This window comes from Clupea harengus, chromosome 3 (assembly GCF_900700415.2).
Source record: "Clupea harengus chromosome 3, Ch_v2.0.2, whole genome shotgun sequence".
Classification (NCBI taxonomy): Eukaryota; Metazoa; Chordata; class Actinopteri; order Clupeiformes; family Clupeidae; genus Clupea; species Clupea harengus.
Genome location: NC_045154.1, coordinates 4,502,180 through 4,520,314, shown reverse-complemented (window position 1 = coordinate 4,520,314; position 18,135 = coordinate 4,502,180). Strand labels below are relative to the sequence as shown.

At 42.5% G+C, this 18,135-nt stretch overlaps 2 protein-coding genes across 2 annotated transcripts; one reads left to right on the top strand and one right to left on the bottom strand.

Annotated features, from left to right (window-relative positions):
* Nucleotides 1-852: 852 nt before the first annotated feature.
* On the bottom strand, nt 853-6,973 carry LOC105911301 (transcription initiation factor TFIID subunit 3-like). Its single transcript, XM_012840095.3, has 7 exons — nt 6,592-6,973; nt 5,788-6,030; nt 3,788-5,607; nt 3,497-3,591; nt 2,470-2,710; nt 2,141-2,247; nt 853-1,893 (listed from the first exon to the last, which is right to left on the bottom strand). Exons 1-7 carry the CDS (start codon nt 6,755-6,757, stop codon nt 1,779-1,781), a joined length of 2,787 nt encoding a protein of 928 aa, XP_012695549.2. The 5' UTR covers nt 6,758-6,973; the 3' UTR covers nt 853-1,778.
* Nucleotides 6,974-8,682: 1,709 nt separating this feature from the next.
* LOC116219437 (meckelin-like) lies at nt 8,683-17,491 on the top strand. The gene is made up of 29 exons (XM_042707442.1): nt 8,683-9,018; nt 9,143-9,216; nt 9,319-9,400; nt 9,604-9,679; nt 9,769-9,835; nt 10,262-10,306; nt 10,442-10,507; nt 10,613-10,731; nt 10,971-11,049; nt 11,232-11,309; nt 11,401-11,466; nt 11,553-11,697; nt 11,827-11,932; nt 12,135-12,231; nt 12,329-12,385; nt 12,575-12,673; nt 13,377-13,475; nt 13,615-13,710; nt 13,795-13,888; nt 14,053-14,195; nt 14,581-14,721; nt 14,988-15,068; nt 15,175-15,291; nt 15,443-15,559; nt 15,762-15,863; nt 15,973-16,075; nt 16,375-16,464; nt 16,750-16,805; nt 16,885-17,491. Exons 1-29 carry the CDS (start codon nt 8,841-8,843, stop codon nt 16,963-16,965), a joined length of 2,754 nt encoding a protein of 917 aa, XP_042563376.1. The 5' UTR covers nt 8,683-8,840; the 3' UTR covers nt 16,966-17,491.
* The last annotated feature ends 644 nt before the right edge of the window (nt 17,492-18,135 follow it).

Below are 18,135 nucleotides of genomic sequence, written 5' to 3'. Positions count from 1 at the left end.
CCATTAAACTGCACATCTGGAGGAGTCCATTCACTTCCTCATCTGGAGGAGTCTGCAGATCAACTGCACATCTGTGTTGAACAGGATTCTAAACTAAATAAATTCAGAGGTGACAACGTAATTCTGTTTAGTTCTCGCTTTGATCATGCGACCGTATACATACAAGCAAATCTAATCTCATCTGTTAGGCATACAAAGCCTACTCCATCACATCATCAAGCCACTGAACCAAACCAGTGCCAGTTTTAGCACTGTCTTAAAAGATTCACTAGGCCTTATTATATATGAACTGTCACCAGGTTTATTGTCACCAGGCCTTCATAAGTCAAAATCAGTAAGAAGTATATGTTAGCCTAAGGTGGGTTCATGTAGACTACATTTAAGGAAATATAACCTTTTATTAGGCTTACTATGCATCGGAGCCATTTTCAATACGAAACTCTTAACTTTAACCAAGATAACAGCTAGGTACATCAATGAATTGATCTGGATGTCATCTTGTGGACTTAAACTATAAATTACTCTGAGTTGTTAAGCAAACACTTTTACTGCAGTGGCAAACAGAAAACGTCTAGACTTCTTCTCATTTGAACTGAGCCATGCTTCCTTAAATGAGCTAAAGTTACACTTGAGCTGAAGTGGCTGTTTGGACTTGCAACAGATTTTTCTTCAGGCTTTTAAGATCATAATAGTCATTAACCTGTTATGAGATGAAAATGACAGGTAAAACTCTATCCAATTATGATATAACAACTGCATTTAAAGGAGTCATCATTTCAAAAGGGAAACAGAAAAGGTCTTCTTACATCACTATGATGACTCTAGGTAGAGGGGTGAAAAACATCCAGCTTATACTGACAAAAGAGAAGATTTTTTATTCAAGTTCATATACTCATAAACCTCTTTATAAATCTTTTATAAACTCTGTTCTCCCTCCTTTAACAAGCTTCTTTATGTGTCCTGATAAAATGACTGAACAATTTTCTTGGGCATGTCAACAAAAAAAGAAAGACATGTATAAATATCAAGAAAACATAACAGTTACTGCAGATTGTCAGATGTCACTGACCAGGGATTTCAGGGATCATTCTCAGGTACATAAAGTACACATTTCATCTCTAATGTACACATACCCCAAAAGCAAACAAGAAACCACTGAACCTTTAATATTGTGGAAATCTGGGCAAATAAAATATGCTGAAAGCATATGGAAAATATGTGTGAGGAAAAATAAAAATACAATCTCTCATTTCAAAAAATGTACACTAATTACAGAGAAAATCTGCTCAAGTTAAAAATAATCAGGTGCTGACAATGAAACTGAGTTTCTCAAGAAAAGGAAACTGCCCGAGTGACTTTCCATATTGTACACACAAACCTCAGTATACCTCCGTCTCTTTACATGCAAGTAGTTCATCAATGTCAAAACAATGGCTGGACACTGAAACAGTGATTGTAACGGATTGATGTTCTGCTTTAGCAAATATATCCTCCTAAAAAGGAAAAGCATAATTTCTTTTGATACCACGTGTCATTATATTCCAAATACGCAAACAAATACCTGCATGTCTTTCACGCTGTCTTAGTTAAGGTGCTTGGTGGACAGATCTTCCACTTGATCACAAATCAAAAGGGTACCCATGGTCTATCCCATTCTGAGGACAGTAGTCTGAACATTTCTCCAGTTTTACTTCTGGAAATTGTCCGGCATTTGAGATGTTTAAAGCCACCTCGAGCTGAAAAGTTTGCGCCTTCTATAAAAATGTCCAGCCCCGGTTTCAATGCACTTTGTGTTTTCTTTTCTTGTGTTTTTTGTCCTTTTTCTTACCGGCACACTTAACACAGAACCACTGGGCATCCTCAGGTGGAGCAGCCGTCAACCCCACACAGGGCCTGCAGACAGAGAAACACGGGTGGACTATGAATGATGGGGAACACAGCATGATGAGAGGTGGCCACACAGTCTGTAGTTTTCATATCTCTATGGCATTTGAAGAGCACTAAACTGATGAGCAAAACCAGCATAGTATTGATATACTTGTGCACTGACAATTGCCTACTATACTGTGCTCATGTACTTAACACTCGACTAGACAAGCTTCCCTCCAGCAGTAATACATGAATTCGGTAAAACTCTTACCAGTGGTACCAGTCATCACAGTCATCACATCCAATCATTGGACTGCCATCGTCAGGCTTATTGCACCCAGGACAAATCCACACTGTGTTTCCCCACTCATCACGGATCTGGAGAAAAAGGCACAGCATCCATGTAGGGTGAGATTTACATTCATATGTGAGCTTTAGGTTGACTTCATGCACTACTACACATTTTCCGTTGGGATAGAACCTTTTAATCCTTTCAAGAACCTTTCTTTCAATGTGTTTTACTGTTTTACGGAAGCATCCCTGCAGAGATAGTGAAGAGAACTTTACACACACACATAGTTTGTGATACCCAGAACTCACCACATAGGCACTGACGGTCTCAGTGACCACGCTGCACACTTGTGTCTTGAAGGAGCTGCCCTGTGAGAGGGCCATGGGAGGAGGCACTGGTGCAGGAGCCACAGGCGGGGGAGGCGCAGGAGCCAGGAGGGGCGCTGCAGGAGAGAAGATCGGGGCTGGAGGCTGGGCTGCCTTTACACTCGGCATCTTGGGCGTCGTCATTTTAGGGACCTCAGCATTGGGGGCAACCTTGCTAATGACACTGGAATGGGGGCAAAGGATGGTTAAGGCATACCCTCAGATATCCAGGTGCATCTTTTTCAATGTCTTACAACAAAACTGGACGCACGCAATGTGGTTGAGGGACTAAGTGTGTTCTTTTCCTAACAACAAGATACATCCTGGAAATCATATTTTAACCTGGAGTTTCTTCACACAGTCTGCACCTAGGGTAAATGGGTTATATCAGTCTGCACCTTTGGTGTTCAGTGCCGAATCCCGTGCTGCTAATGATAAGTCCATTTGTGATACCCTTCTATCCAGTGCAGTACATACATACAAATATGACATATTATTCAGGGGCAAAACTACAGGCAGTGCTACCAGTGAAAATGCACTGGGGGCCCAGAGTCATGCGACTGTGCTACACCATGGTGGGAGAGAATCCTTACGAAACAACAGCTATAGATACAAAACTTCAACTATTTAAATCAATTTTATACTCAATTTTGTCTTTTTGATTTGGTGGTAGCAACATCATCTAAGTGCAAAGGCTACTGGGAAAAATACATGCGTCTTGTTGGTGCACATCATAACAAATAGAGTGGTACGGGCTGCAGCAAACATGCCTGGCCCCTGGGAAGCAGGAGAGTGGCCTCCAGAAAAGAAAGGAAAAGAAGGACTAATCTGACAAGGCTGCCCAGTTACCAAAGCTTGACCGTTTTTCCTGACAGTATACAGTATATATATATAAATTATATTAATACCTGCAAGCCGTTACCCATCAAAACATACATAAAACACATGTTGCCTACGGCATGGTACTCACATTTTGTCCTGGCCGACCCCCACCCTGAGTGTAATCCTGGGAATGACAGGAGAGGGATGTGCTGTGGGAGGCTCCACTTTCACCAGCAGTTTCACCTGCAAAGATACAAGACTCTGGTGAGGTGACCAGCAGCTGCCTCATATACTTAATGTCTGTTTACATAATCAAAGGTGCCTCGAGCTGATAGGACACACTGCCCAGCTATAGACCACACCCATATGATCAGCTTCAGGGATCCTATCTGCATACCTAACTAACTGCATAACTATTTTTTTTTTCAAAGCACATTACCTTTTCAAGCTTCAGCCGCTCCTTCTCCTTTTCTTTCTCCTTTTCTCGCTTTTCCTTCTCTTTCTCTTTCTCCTTCTTCTTTTCTTCCTTCTCTCTCTCCTTCTCCTTGGCCCTTTCTTTTTCCTTTTCTTTTTCTTTCTTCTTCTTCTTCTCCTTCTTGTCTTTCTTTTTGTCCTTCTCTTTGCCTTTGCTGTCCCGATCAGGCAGGATGGGCGGGAGTGGAGGCAGCATAGTGGGTATACGCAAACAGCTGGACGGGCTGAAGAGCGAAAAGGGGCCATCGCCCTGACCAAATGGAGTAAGGGACAGCTTTTTGTCCACTTTTCCCCGGTCCTTGCCCTTGTCTCGCTTGTCTTTATCTTTTTTGGTCTTTTCCTTGACCTTCTTCTTGTCTTTGTGCTTTTCCTTGTCTTTCCTGAAGATACTGTCAGTGCCATCTTTGGACTTAGATTTTGAGGACATCTCAGGGCCTCCAAGATCCCGCATCATAAAGTGCTCTCGTAGGTCGTCTTCCCTCAGGGAAAAGTCCTTCCAGGGAATTTTAGCCTCCTTAGGGAATTCCTTGCTTTTGTCTCGGTTCTTATCGCGATTCTTTTCTTTCATTTTACCCTTCTCCCTTTCCTTGTCTTTCTCCTTTGGCTTGTCTTTCTTTTTTAGTTTGGTTTTCAGCTCTTTCTTTAGCTTCTTCTTCACATCAGCCGATGCCAACATCTTGTGCTTGTCCTCAAACAACTTCATCAGAGGCTCTGGGGTGGGAGGTGAGGCTGACGAGGACGAGAGATATGGTGCATTCAGTGGTGTTCCGTCATTTGCTTTGCGAATCACCTCATTGATGGAGTCGTCCATGGTCCACATGCTTCCAGGGACGCCACTCATTGAGAACGGTGTTGACGTGTCTCGATCATAACAGGTATTTGTTCCCATCTTGGCCTTGGGTGTTGCTTGCTCCAAGATGGTCAGTCGACTGGGGCTGGAGAAGCTGTCGCTCTCTGAGTCTGAAGCTGAGGAGTAGGCAAAAGGGTCTGGCTCACTTTCTGCACAAGCCTGGGCAATCACAGCGTCGATGGAGTCATCAATTGTGTTGTCGGGTGGCTCTGGCTTCCTGAGTTGTGCTTCTCCAAGCAGCCTGTCCGACTCCAAGTTCTGTTGCCGGACATGAACGTTCTCCTTCCCCATCCTCTCGCTCAGAGGGGCGAGGGGAGTCCTCTGCAGGGGCTCGCTCTTCCCAGGCGTGTGGGCAGCTTTCTCCGAGCCAGACTTGGAACTCTTGGGACTTTTAGCCTGACCTGGTGACTTCCTCTTCTCCTTTGGCAATGCTTTAGGTGAACATATGGGACTCCCTGCTGAGGACCCAACACTGGAGCCCTTAGGTGATCTGACTCTCTGCCTGCCAGGTGAGGATATGCTTGGCTTTCTGTTCGGAGCACAAATGGCCTTGTGGTCTGGGTGTCTAGGGATCATAGGCAGGGGCTTAAAGACGACATTTGGTAACGGCGTCTCAGGTGATGGTGATAAAGATCCCAAACTATCCGTCATAGAGGATGGAACCCGCTGGGGGTTAAGAGAGCTAAGGGGCTCCCTCGGCTCCCCTGTCCATTCCGGGCTGAAGCCAGATTGAAGTCTTGGCCTCTTGCTGGGCATCATGCCAATACTGGCATCAGGACTCAACATGGGCCTCTTCATCGGGTGATTCTCATCATTGACTCCTTCTTCTTCTCCCAGGTCTTCCTCCTCCTCCTCCTCCTCCTCATCAAAAGGTACTTGCATAGCGTCAGCTGATGTGCCCATGTCTGTCATGACCTCTTCCTCCTCCTCCTCTTCTGAGATGCAGAGGTAGAGAAACAAAGATATGAGTGAAAGAAATTGTCTATTAAGATATATGTTTTTAACTGTTTTCACATTTCATTTTTTCTCACAAATGTCACCATATTCTACCAACACAATTAATCTATTCAGCCTCCCTGCTACAGGTTTGACTGAAATCAGTTATGAAGACTTACCTTCTTGCAAAGAGACCAATGGAGGCAAGTAGTCTGGTATGTATTCCTTCCTTTCCTCCTTGTCTCGTGTTTCTGGTTGTGGAAACTGCAGCACATTGTTCTTACTGACTGGGAAGAGGGGTGTTTGATGGGCAAAACCAACAGGCTCCAGGTTGTGGACATAATCTTCCAATTCACTAAGGCTGACGCCCAACATTGTGAAGGCTTGACCCACATCATCCAGCACGGGATCTGTCCTTCCATCTGAAAGCAAACAGTTGTTGTAGATTTGCAGTCCACATAACCCAATATTGCCAAAAAGTAACCCTAAATATAGATAGGCACTACTCAAGTGATGGCATTATAACAGTAAAAAGAAGTTGTGCTATTACTTTTAAACTTATAAACTTCCAGTGTGTCGTTTTTATTCTCAAAGGTTATTTGTGCAGAAAGGGACAAATAGTTCTTCGCTTCTTGTAAACACAGATCTAAGCCCAGGTAAGTTAGCACTTTGGACACTCCCCTTTGTTGACATCTGATCACTATGCACACCGCACAGAATTTAAATGACAGATGAGAGATTTAATTAAACTTAACATCATCTACATACCTGACGCAGATTATAACACTGCGATACCTGCTGCAAGAGACTTTAATAACTCTCAGCATGCAGCAAAGTTGTGTTGGGACGCTAGCCTACAAGCTAGCTGTGTGAAGCTGTACTGAGGCCTTACCACTGAAGAGTTGCTAACACTTTTGATTGGGAGCATTTAAAAGCTCACCTTGTTAATACAATGTTATACAAGGTCTGGGGAGGTTACTTACAGAGTTCAGAATAACGGTGGCAACCTCTTGCCAGCTGCTGAATATAGCGGTCTAGAACATCAGAAAGAAGATCACATGCTGTTAGCTGAACTGCGTCCCAGCCTAGAGCTTGACAGATCTGCGCCACCGACACACGCAGCAGAGAGCGGGCATAGCTGTCGCACATTTCGCTGGTTGCTGGAGGGGTTTAGTCCGTGACATTCATACTTGTAATCATAGCCCTGATATGTGCAACTGGGTGTTCTCCAAACTCTTTACATTTTATTACATTCAACCGCTGACATCTTAAGGCATGTTCCAGCTTAGGACCTAAGGTAGATCCTAGCTGACAGGACCGCCATCTTGCTCCTAACCTTTCTCAAGCAGCGCGTAGCCAGCGACAATAACGAAACATTCCACAGAAATTCAAAATAAAAGTCGAAACTTATTTATTAGTTTTAAATTATGCAAAGACGAAAAAAATATAATTTAACAAACTGTATGTGCTACCAAATGTACAATGAACGTAAAGGTGGGAAAATTCAAGCTTGAAATGCCTTTTTAAATACAAAAAGCCTACTAGTATTTGTTTTCTCCAAAAACAAATTGGAAATGAGAAAATGTGTTTGAACATCTACATGAGTCATTCCATCAGCCTGAGACTGAGAGTTGAAAGGTAGGCGATAACATGCATATAATTGGCCTACAATAACTGCCTACTGATGAACTTGTGTGACTGAAAAAAACCTTTATATGGGGGTCAAATTAAATCCGTATAACAAGTTCTTCATGGAAATCTATAGATATTTAGGCCTGCATCACCTTTGTAGGTACCAGCACAAGATACAAATGCATGGAATTACACAGCAAAAATACAGCAAGACTTCCTTCCCTTGCGGGTCTGTAGTTCTGCTGTCTAGTAAACTAGACTTTGGATTATGCTCACTCTCAACTCAGCAAGTACATGTGAAACATCTTCATTACAGCCTAACAAGTCTTCATAGTGTTGCTCTTTTCTATTTTTGTCTATGTATGTCATTGTGAAGTTTGTCTGTCATTGTTATTATTGCCATTGGTCTAAGAAATTGCTACCATTTGTATTTACACATTTTATAAAACAGTTCATGTCATACTGTTTGACATTTTTTTCTTTCTTTATGTAATAACATTGTTCGTTAATGTTTATATGGAGTGTTAAATAGTTCTTTAACATGTTCTGTAGCATCTGGTGCATTTGTATACAGTACATATCATAGCCACATCAGTTGATTTTCCTTTATATAATTGAGTAGCTTGTGAAACATATGTTTTATTATTAACCTTGTCTTCTGTTTTGTCCTGTCCAACTAACATCCCACTTGTGTGGTGAGTGGGCTTTCAACTAAACAGGCCTACAGATACAGTGCCCTCCCCTATGTCTTCCTAACTGACATGGAGTCAATGGTTACAAAGTCAAAGTCTAACTGGCATGTTTTTTCTTCTGTTAAATACCACTTGTAGAGCTGTATCCCCAAAAAAGTGTATTTATCTCGACTAGTTGGCAGCACACCAGGCATATGCCGTGTAAAACGTTTAAACATTTGTGAAACCGGATTTGCAAAAAAAAACAAATTTGAAGCAGACTTTTATTTTGAGGCTTTTTGCTGCCATCTTGCCGCCTATTTTTGCTTATTTTCGCTTACTAGTTCCTCGGTACTGCGTGCCGGGCGAGTGTTCTTCTTCGTCTTAGCAAAGTTTACCTTAACATAATAAACTCTGTTCACATCGCCACCTACTGGTGTGGCAGTTACAAAACAATGGTGGTGATTTTCAAATGCAGGTTCACGTCTCAGACTCTTAGAAGGCTAGCTAGTTGGTCAGCAGGCTCAGCTGTCCGCTGTGTAGCCCCAGGTTCATGACACATGCCGTCACCAATCATAGCCTTTGTAATAGCTATGTTAGATCTTTCTCCACTTCCCCCTGAAATACTTCATGATGTACTGTTGGGAAGAGTGGGCCCATAGAGAAAACAAAACACAATGCTTCAATGGAACACTTACATTTTCTGACACTAACACCAAGATGAAACCCCATGTTTTGCTGAACACAATTATGTTTGCTGATTTTCAGGTAACCTCCCCTTGTCTTTGATAAGAGAGGTGGGATAACAAAACAGAGATGTATGCTGTCTCCAAGGACACAGTTCAGTTTACTCTTCTACTGGTGGACTTTGGTCACCTGCCACAACAGAAGCTTGCCAGTACAGGTGTAACTGAAATATTCCATTAGCGATGGCACAGGTAAAACCAATAGCTCTGATGCTGGCCATTTTTACAGGCTGTGTTTCCCAAGGGCCGGACATGTCCATTCCTCTTCACTTGCCAAGCCAGTGCAACAAAGAGCAGTTCTTCAATTCGGCATCGCTGATATGTGAAGCCTGTGGAGAGAATCAGCACAGAACCCCAAGTGGTGAGTCTTAGTCTTACAGTTAATGATTCTCTGCTGCTACAGCAATCACACTTCACATTTTCTCCTGGAAGTGTATCTCCAGTTACTGTTTTGATCTCTGACATATTTGCTTCTTGCTCCACAGGTCTAGCTTGTACTTGTGATGATGGTTTTACTATGATAGACCTGGGCAATCCTGTGGTGCAGTGCTCTCCATGTGTAAGAACTTCAGCTGGGGCTGACTAAGCATCTTCTGACTGGAAGCATACAAGAAACATATTTGAATGCTTCCGTAAATTCGATTTCTATCCTTTGTTGCAGAATGGCACAGTGTCAAATGACAAGCGGAGATGCCTGAGGTGTGCCGAGGGAGACTGCCAGTGTGGAGCCGGCCAAACCCGTGGTAAGGGCCGTAGTGAACACAGGCACTCACTATGTTATTAAAAATATATATTCCAAGAATCAGTCAAGCATTTCAAATTGAGGAACAGCTTTGGCTGTTACTTTCCTGCCAAGATGTTTTTTTTTTTTTTTTCGCCTTTCACACCATCCCTCTCTGTAATTGCTTTGGGCAAATCATGTGTTTAGTGTTTATTGTCTTTCCAGTTGAGAGCCTGACTACCCTGACGGCTTCCTGTTTCACTTGTTCCCCTGACACGCTTGGAATTCCTGCGAGTCCCATGTGAGAAACCACTGTGGAGTAAGAGAATAATCAGGCCTGTTATTCTGTCAGTGGCACCTGTGCTTTAAAAGTATAATTTCCCCATGCAGATGTGGCCTGTGTCAAGAGTCATTCTACACTGTTACTGGCTCATGTCATTGTCCTGATGCTCAGCTAGTAAGTAGCAATCATGGTAACCCTATTTGATATGTGATTATATTTCATGGACATATCGCATAAACTATTTTTTCATGACCATAAACTATTTGCATAACCGTATACATGTAATTGTATGGATCAATATTATTAGTGGAAATCACTAGAAGCAATTATCTGTTTAAGCGTACTCCATTCAGAGTATGTGTGTCAGAAAGCCTTACAAGATTTGAGTGTGCCTGGGGCTGGATAAGCATATCCACAGAGGGCATATTTGAGTCCAGGTGTATACAACAACACAGTGGAAACAATGTGGTTTCTGCAGGCTGCTGATCATATTTCTGCTCGAGTGCATGCAAGGGGCAGCAGGTGTTTTGAGGACATTAAACATCTGATCTTCTGGTTGAGTGATGTACCGGGCTTTCATGTGTATTTTTTATTTCAAAGACAGGTGAAGTCTGTTTTACCTCAACCGCTGCTGCCAGTGTATCGGTAGGTAATAATACATATTATATATATACTGTATATATGTATATATATATATGAAAAATAAATCATGTTAATATAATAGCATATAGATATTCCATTCCATCCATAATGTTAAAACTCTGCTGAATATCCTTACAGGGAAGTCTACCACAGGACTCAGTCTGGTTTAAGACCTACTTAGACTCCAGCCTTTTGGGATGTATGGTAAGGAGTAGTTTAGTAGCCACACCAAACTGAATTTGAGTATGTAGAGTCCTTGTTTTCAACTATCGTCACATGTGTTTTCCAAACTATACATGATTTCTTTAGAATTACAACAACCTCACTGCTTGCCAGCTTCTGGCCAACATGGTAACACTGGATGCTAGAAGAGCTGACTCCAAAGCTGTCAATCTGTATCAGCTTGCTGCTTCACTGCAGCCACCACTGTAAGAATATAAATCAACGCCTAATAATCTGAAAATGTTTGTCAAAAAAGAATATTAGATACCGGTAGCACATGTTAAAAATGTAACTATACTCTAAAGTATGGTGCAACATATAGAGTAATAGCAAGTTAGTGTGTCACCTTGTACTGACTGATGTAGGTATGATGTAACAAGAGGTATCTGATATATCTGATATGCTGCCAAATAAATAAATGCAGAATGTGTCTTTTTGTTCAAAGTCCTTTCCTGCCAGGACTATACCAAAGAACTGAAACACCAACGTTTCCAAGAGGACTCACATTCAGTAGCAACGAAAAGGTTCCCTTGGTTCCCTCTCTCCTTTTATCTACCAGCCTGTCGCCTTCACAGTATTCCATTTAGTTAAAGCTTCTTTCCTTTCCCTTAGTTCAGGGAAATCAAACTGATAAGAGGTATGGGTTTGGTGTACAACTGTTGCTTTGACAAAATTAATAAATATTACATACATTCATTGTGTGCAGCTGCCTTTGATGCTTGCAAGCTACAATGCCAGCGGAGGATTCCTTGGTTGGGAGGATGTAACGGGTGGAATCCTACAGGTGAAACATCGTCCTTTGAAGCATGATATCCAAATAAGAATCTAAAATGAAATGTTGAATAAGGCCTCACATGCCCGTCTATCTTCTCCAGCTTTGCCCAGACACCCAGCCAAGACTGAACGCAGTTTATCTCTTTGGAGCAACCTATCAACATTCTGTAAGATTCATTCTCTGATTTGACACAGACTGTGATAACTGATAGTGGATGTGTGTTGACTGCTGTTTTTTCCCCATCTCCCACAGTGCTCCATCTCTGTTCAGGAGCTTCTCACCAAGTACCCTAAACCAGTTTTTCATCAACTGTTTCTTCGACACCATGACAACGACGGAACAGTAATGGTGTGGCCAATCCCCATTCAAAGTCAAATTTCAGAGTCCAGAACCTCAGGTGCTCAGGAAACATACACAATTCACAATTTTGAAATGAGGAACTATGAACTTGATCATGATCAAATACACAATGAACTATTCAGATGTGTTAGGGGCCAGGTATTTGAAAGTTGGTCTCCTCACTCAGTCCATAGTGTGCAGAGGTTCTTCCTGGTGGATGGACTCACAGGCAGAGCAGACAGCTTGATGTCACCACCCAGATCCGTTCACTACCTCAGCTCTCTCATGTTCAGGTGAGACGCTCACCGCTAACCTCAGCCTTGACTGTGGCCCCGGTGTCTGCTTAAGTGTATCCATTTGTGTGGTGAAGATGGTCGCCTACTCCACACCTTGGTGTGGGTCTTCTGTTGGGCCTTAAGCCAAACTGGTCTCTGCCCTCAGTGGCTAACCATGTCTGGCGAATGCTAACCTGTGTGACTTGGCTCTGTGGGGTAGTGTGCATATCCCGACCAGCAGCCCGGGAGCCAAACCGCCTCTCCAGGTCAGCCTTCAGTACAGGACAGCCAGAGTGGCAGACGAGGCCAGAGTCCAGGTGCTCTTTCACACTCAAAAAGACTGACATGGTTTTGGGGGTATTTCAGGGTTATTCACTGGAGACGAACACTTAGTCTTTTTTTCCCTTTTCAAAGGTGTCGTTTGCTGTGACGTACAGCATGGATGAGGTCTCCATGCATTTAGCCACCACTGTATGCATCCTATTTTTTATTTTATTTTTAGAATATATACTTCTATAATAATGGTACATGTTTATGTCTGTTAAATGAGTATGAATATGTCTATATCTGTGTGTACATATGTGTATATTGGGGTGTATAGTTTTGTGTGTGTGTATATGTGTGTGTACCTCTTTGCTCAGACTTGTGTGTTTATTCTAGATCTCAGTGGCAGTGCTGAGTGTTGTGGCCCTCCTGGTGACGCTGGTGGAGACAAGCAGCTGGAGTCGGAGATCAGGACAGCAGACACTCAACTTCACAGTAGGTTTGGATGTGGGTGTGTGTGTGTGTGGGGGGGGGGTAATGCATGTGTATGTATGTATGTACAGTGCCCTCCACAATTATTGGCACCCCTAGTGAATATGAGCAAAACAGGCTATAAAAAAATATGTCTTTGCTGTTTATCCTCTTGGTCTTTCACTCAAAATATTCACAAAAATCTTACCTTTTCATTGAAGTAAAATTATAATTATGGCACACATGTTTTGGGGGAAAATATTTATTTAATGTCAACAGTTTTTTTTGCTTTCAATAGTTTTACTTCAATGAAAAGGTAAGATTTTTGTGAATATTTTGAGTGAAAGACCAAGAGGATAAACAGCAAAGACATATTTTTTTATAGCCTGTTTTGCTCATATTCACTAGGGGTGCCAATAATTGTGGAGGGCACTGTATGTGAGTGAGTGTGTGAGAGAGAGAGAGAGAGAGAGAGAGAGAGAGAGAGAGAGAGAGAGAGAGATACAGAGACAGAGAGAGATACAGCTACAATTGATCAGTGGAGTGTACATGTAATGAGAGTCTGATTCTGATTCCAGTTGAAATCAAATTGGATTATCTTAATGCTGTGAATGTAGAACTTCATAATTCCATGGTCTGTGGGGTTAGACACTGATATGGATATCCCATATAGTCTTCAAGCCACTGTATTTCCTCCCTGAAGCTGTTTCTCCTTTTTGTTTTATAGACATTGATGAAGTTCCTGGCCTTTTTGAGTGGCAATCTGGCAAACACTTTCTTCCTTGTTACCTTTGGGACTGGTGTTTTCTGGCTTGTGGCTTATAAGGTCAGTATAATACAGCTTTAAAACCATATGTGGCACTGATTGCCATTCTCCCCTGAAACTATCAATATTCTTGACACATTGAAAATAATTCTATATTTGCTCTTTTGATTTCTGCTTTTTTTTTTTTTTGCTTTTGAAGGCCCAGCGTTCCATTGTTACCACAACGCTGCCCTCTCCTGGTGGTAACATAGAAACTTATTTTAAAAGCTACGTGTCTCTGGCCTTCATTCTCAAAGTAAGCAAGCAAGATGTTTTACAAACTCCTTCATATCTTACTGTTGTTAACTGCACATTAATGGAGTATCTCTCCTGTGTGTAGGCTCTGCAACTCCTTCACCTGCTGGTGGTGCAACTGTCTATTGATATCTTCCTCATTGACTGGGAGAGACCTCAGAATAAACCAAGAGGCTTAGGTCTGTTTTATAACATCATATCTTTAGGCTTAGTATTAGTTATTATCAGGATCAAGATTATCAAGATTTTAACACATGGCGATCCTTTGACACATCATGTTCCTCATATCAAGCTCAAATGGTAATGTGGTGTGAGGTGTAAAAGACTGTTTTTGATGATACAGGACCTTCACCCTCTGGTCCAGTGGCCTCCGCTGCTCCCTCTGCCTGGAGGCGCCTCCTGGTGGCCAACGAGTGGAATGAGCTGCAGGCGATGCGAAGGATCAGCCCAGTGTTCCAGCTGCTCGCTGCTCTGCTGCTCCTGCAGGTGAGACTGAGGCCAAGAAATACATGAATGAAGAACTTAGATGTGTTCAAAATAAACTGTTCACTCGTCATCATTTACTTATATTTGATGTTGATAGTTGAGTGATATTGTGTGACCTGTGGGTTCAACATGGAGAATGGGGCTACACCTGGTGGGTAGTCATTGCATTAACAATGGGAGAAATCCTGAAGGTTCATTAAACATTACAGAACAACTTGTGCAAGAAGTGTTAGCCAGACATTCAGTGTCGTGTAATACTGTTAAATTGAATAATGACAATTTCAGCTCTCTGCAAATATTTGCTGGTTCAGTATAACCATGCCAACGTTCTCTCGGTGCACCGACAAAGAACCCGTTCTGACAGAGTAACCTCTTCCACACTCAGGTTGTGGGTCTGGTGAACTTGGCCACCAGTGACCTCCAGCTGAACCTGCAGCTTGGAGGAGATGGCCACTCGTCCCCCTCCAGCCTCATCCTTAGACATGGCATCATCACCTCAGTGTGGCTGGGACTGGGCCTGCTCCAGGTAAACCCCCAGCCTTAGCTCAGGTGTGTGCGCGCTTCAGGTACAGCTCTGCCCGAACACAGCAGCAGTTCTACAAAGGCTGGATGAGGCAGGAAGTGCAGTCTCTGTTAGTCTGTCCATGCTGTGGTACCATTCATGGCTGTCAGCATGCAGATAGAGCGACAAGAACACTGAAAGAGGGGGGTAGACAAAGACATGTATGTTCATCCAACATGTTTCGTCCATGTTTTTGTGTATCTTCTGACTTTGTGCTCTGTCTTCTACAGGTGCTGATGTATCACCTGTTCTATGAGCGGTGTGTGGAGGACAAAGTTCGTCAGTTTGTGGACCTTTGCTCAATCAGTAATGTGGGTTTCCAGTCATTAATTAATCTTTTTGAACCCGTTTGTATTTACAGTAATAGTGGAGTTGTATGTAACTCTTATTGTCTTTTTGTCGGCTTTCCTCCCTCAGGTGTCTGTGCTTGTTCTCATGCATCGTTGCTATGGATATTACATACATGGTCGGTCAGTCCATGGATATGCAGATGTCAGCATCGAGACTTTAAGAAATAACCTTAGGAATGAGGAGGTAACAAACACACTTGTGGACACACCTAGACATACATGCCTCAGAGCCTCACACACACGCACGCACGCACGCACGCGCGCGCGCACACACACACACACACACACACACACACACACACACACTAATTCCTATCTGTCATTCTTTTCTGAAGGAGGACCGCTGTGCCCGACGCGGTTTGGAGCCTCACTCTGACACCCAGGTGTTTGAGGTGGCGCTGACAGAGCGCTTTCGGCAGCTGCTCGACACAGTCTCCCTGCCTCTAGCTGAAGTGTGTCCATCTGTACACATAATACATTTACTGCGGGGGATCCCTGGTCTTTGATTAGAGCTCAAAAGCATTCAAATGATGCAGACAGACTAACTGAAGGACAATTGTGCTGCAAGTCTATGATCAGAGCGCATCTAATAAAGTGTACTTTAAAGCTTTTATAAGTACATACTACATGTGAAAACACCATTTTATTTTGCAGCTCAACCAGAGGAGGAGACATGGCGAGGGAGCAGAGAGACAGACCCAGACGGCCACAGTCACCCACAACTTGAACACTCTCCTCTCCTTATTCCTTCAGCATGTGAGTGTGTCAGGGATCTAAGTCTAAATATCACTACAGCAAAGAACCACAGCAGCAGTTATATGAACACCATGATTTCAGTTTGTAAATATGTCCTTTTTCTCTGCAGTCCCTGAAGGACATGGACTATATTGTGAAAGATAAATTGTCACTGGAAAGGATTATGAAGTATGAGTTTCAGCCGCCAGCTGAGAGGAGTGTGTTTTACAGAGGTATTTATCTACCACATTATGTAGAATGGAAACATGCTACATTTAGTCTGGGCACTGCCAGGTGCGATGTGAATCATGTCTAAAATGTCTAAAAGAACATATATATTGCAACATAGTGACTGATATAAGGTATTGACATTTTTTAAGTATAATTTATATATATTATTTGGGTCTATAGTGTGTGTAGGAAGTGTTGAAGGGCTGGTTGGTGGAAGTCAATGTCATACATGTTTTGGCCACAGGAGGGCAGAGGAGACCTCCAGTTGAACTGATCTTTGTTTCTTTTTCTCTTTCCTAAGACCCAGATGGTGTGGTCTTTGGTGAGGTGCTCTACTACGGTAAAGAACTGCTGCTTTTGATCTTTGACACCCTGCTCTTCAGTGTCATAGGTAAGATATGGCTGTGATGTAATGTAGTGCACTTTCTGGTGTCATGTGCTTTCTCTATGTCAACATCAACCCAATGATCTGAGGTTATTTGAGGTGGTTCTCTATTATGATATTATGATCTACATGGCACTGATAGGCTTTTGGTGACATTATTTAGGTGTGATTTATCCTTAATCTGTCTCTTTTTGTGACATTGTTTAGGTGTGATTTATCCTTAATCTGTCTCTCCTTTGGTAACATTGTTTAGGTGTGATTTATTCTTAATCTGTCTCTCCTTTGTGACAGATCTGGCCTGCCAGGACTTGGTGTTGGCAGCTGTGCTCACTTACACTGTGCAACAGGTATGTCCCAAAAGACCCAATCTTATGCCTTTCATCACGCTGTACTAAAGTCTGAACCTTGCCTTTTTTCTCAACGCAGGGACTGGATATCATGCGGTTTCATGTGTCTAGACGCAATTTGTCTTCCAAGACCCTGGTGGATCAGTGTTTTCTTATTTGAGGGCTGCAGAACAAAGAGACTCAGGTCTACACTGTGCCATGGTCAGGTTGCATTGTCTGTGTTAAGTGTTAATATGTGAAGTGTTGATAATAATCAGCATTGAAAAGTAAATTTGTGTTTGATGAATCAAAGTAAATAAAATGATACATTTTGCATTTTTACTCATTGAAGTTGTACGACTTTGTGGATATGAAGATGGCCTAAAATACTTATCATGATCAAAATGACTGGTGTGCGGGGAGTATGAGTGTACAATCAGGGACGGGTAAACTATATGGGTGGTCAGATGGAGTGAATTTGCTGTAGACTCCAGCAGACGCTTTGCAAATGTAGAGCACATGAGATATATAATGCCAGGTCATAGATATTTAGGTTGGAGAAGTAGATGACAGAAGAAACCTGAAACTAAATCACATGTTTGAACATTTCTGTGTGTGTTATTTTAAGACTTAAGGGATATCTGTTTCAGAGATGGTTAAATTATCTTTGGATGATGAAAGTCCAACCATAAGCCATAAGAAATGGCATTAAACCTCTGAACTTTCAACATCTGTGAAGAATGTTCCACACCGTTGAACGTGCAAACTGAGAAGAACAGCAACGGGCAATGCTTTGAAAGCATCGTATTTGTCAGGGTGACGTCATGTCACCCCCAAAGTCATGACGGTTCTATGGTGTATTGATTAGCACTCTGGACTCTGAATCCAGTGATCCGAGTTCAAATCTCGGTAGGACCTAGGATTTTGTGTTAAGTATGAAATGTGCTCAGTGCTCAACACCGCCTTCCAATTTGCATCGACAAGAATGTTCCACACTACCTTACTCTCTACCTTCAAGAAGCTCTTGAAGACCCAACTCTCCTGATTGGCACATTGACTAGTGCTTAACTTGCTAATAGTTACATTCCTGCACTTCTTTTTCTTTCTATGTCTTTTTTCTATTTCTTATGTAGGGTAGTATTTATTGTTACACCAGGTTTTTATTGCTCTTAGTTTGACTGTTCTCTCCCTTGTACGTCGCTTTGGACAAAAGCGTCTGCTAAATGACTAAATGTAAATGTAACACCGTTATATCCTTACGTGCGAACTGAGAAGAACAGCAATGGGCAATGCTTTGAAAGCATCGTATTTTTCAGGGTGACGCCATGTCACGACGGTTCTATGGTGTAAT

What these genes read in the sequence shown, in the direction of transcription:
- LOC105911301 (XM_012840095.3), bottom strand. Translation starts at nt 6,757, where the DNA reads ATGTGCGACAGCTATGCCCGCTCTCTGCTGCGTGTGTCGGTGGCGCAG. An exon ending in GGGGTCGGCCAGGACAAAAT is followed by an intron (nt 2,711 to 3,496) that starts GTGAGTACCATG and finishes CCCCCATTCCAG; the next exon opens with TGTCATTAGCAAGGTTGCCC. An exon ending in AGACCGTCAGTGCCTATGTG is followed by an intron (nt 2,248 to 2,469) that starts GTGAGTTCTGGG and finishes CTTTTTCTCCAG; the next exon opens with ATCCGTGATGAGTGGGGAAA.
- LOC116219437 (XM_042707442.1), top strand. Translation starts at nt 8,841, where the DNA reads ATGGCACAGGTAAAACCAATAGCTCTGATGCTGGCCATTTTTACAGGC. An exon ending in ATTGTCCTGATGCTCAGCTA is followed by an intron (nt 9,836 to 10,261) that starts GTAAGTAGCAAT and finishes TTTATTTCAAAG; the next exon opens with ACAGGTGAAGTCTGTTTTAC. An exon ending in ATAACCTTAGGAATGAGGAG is followed by an intron (nt 15,292 to 15,442) that starts GTAACAAACACA and finishes TCTTTTCTGAAG; the next exon opens with GAGGACCGCTGTGCCCGACG.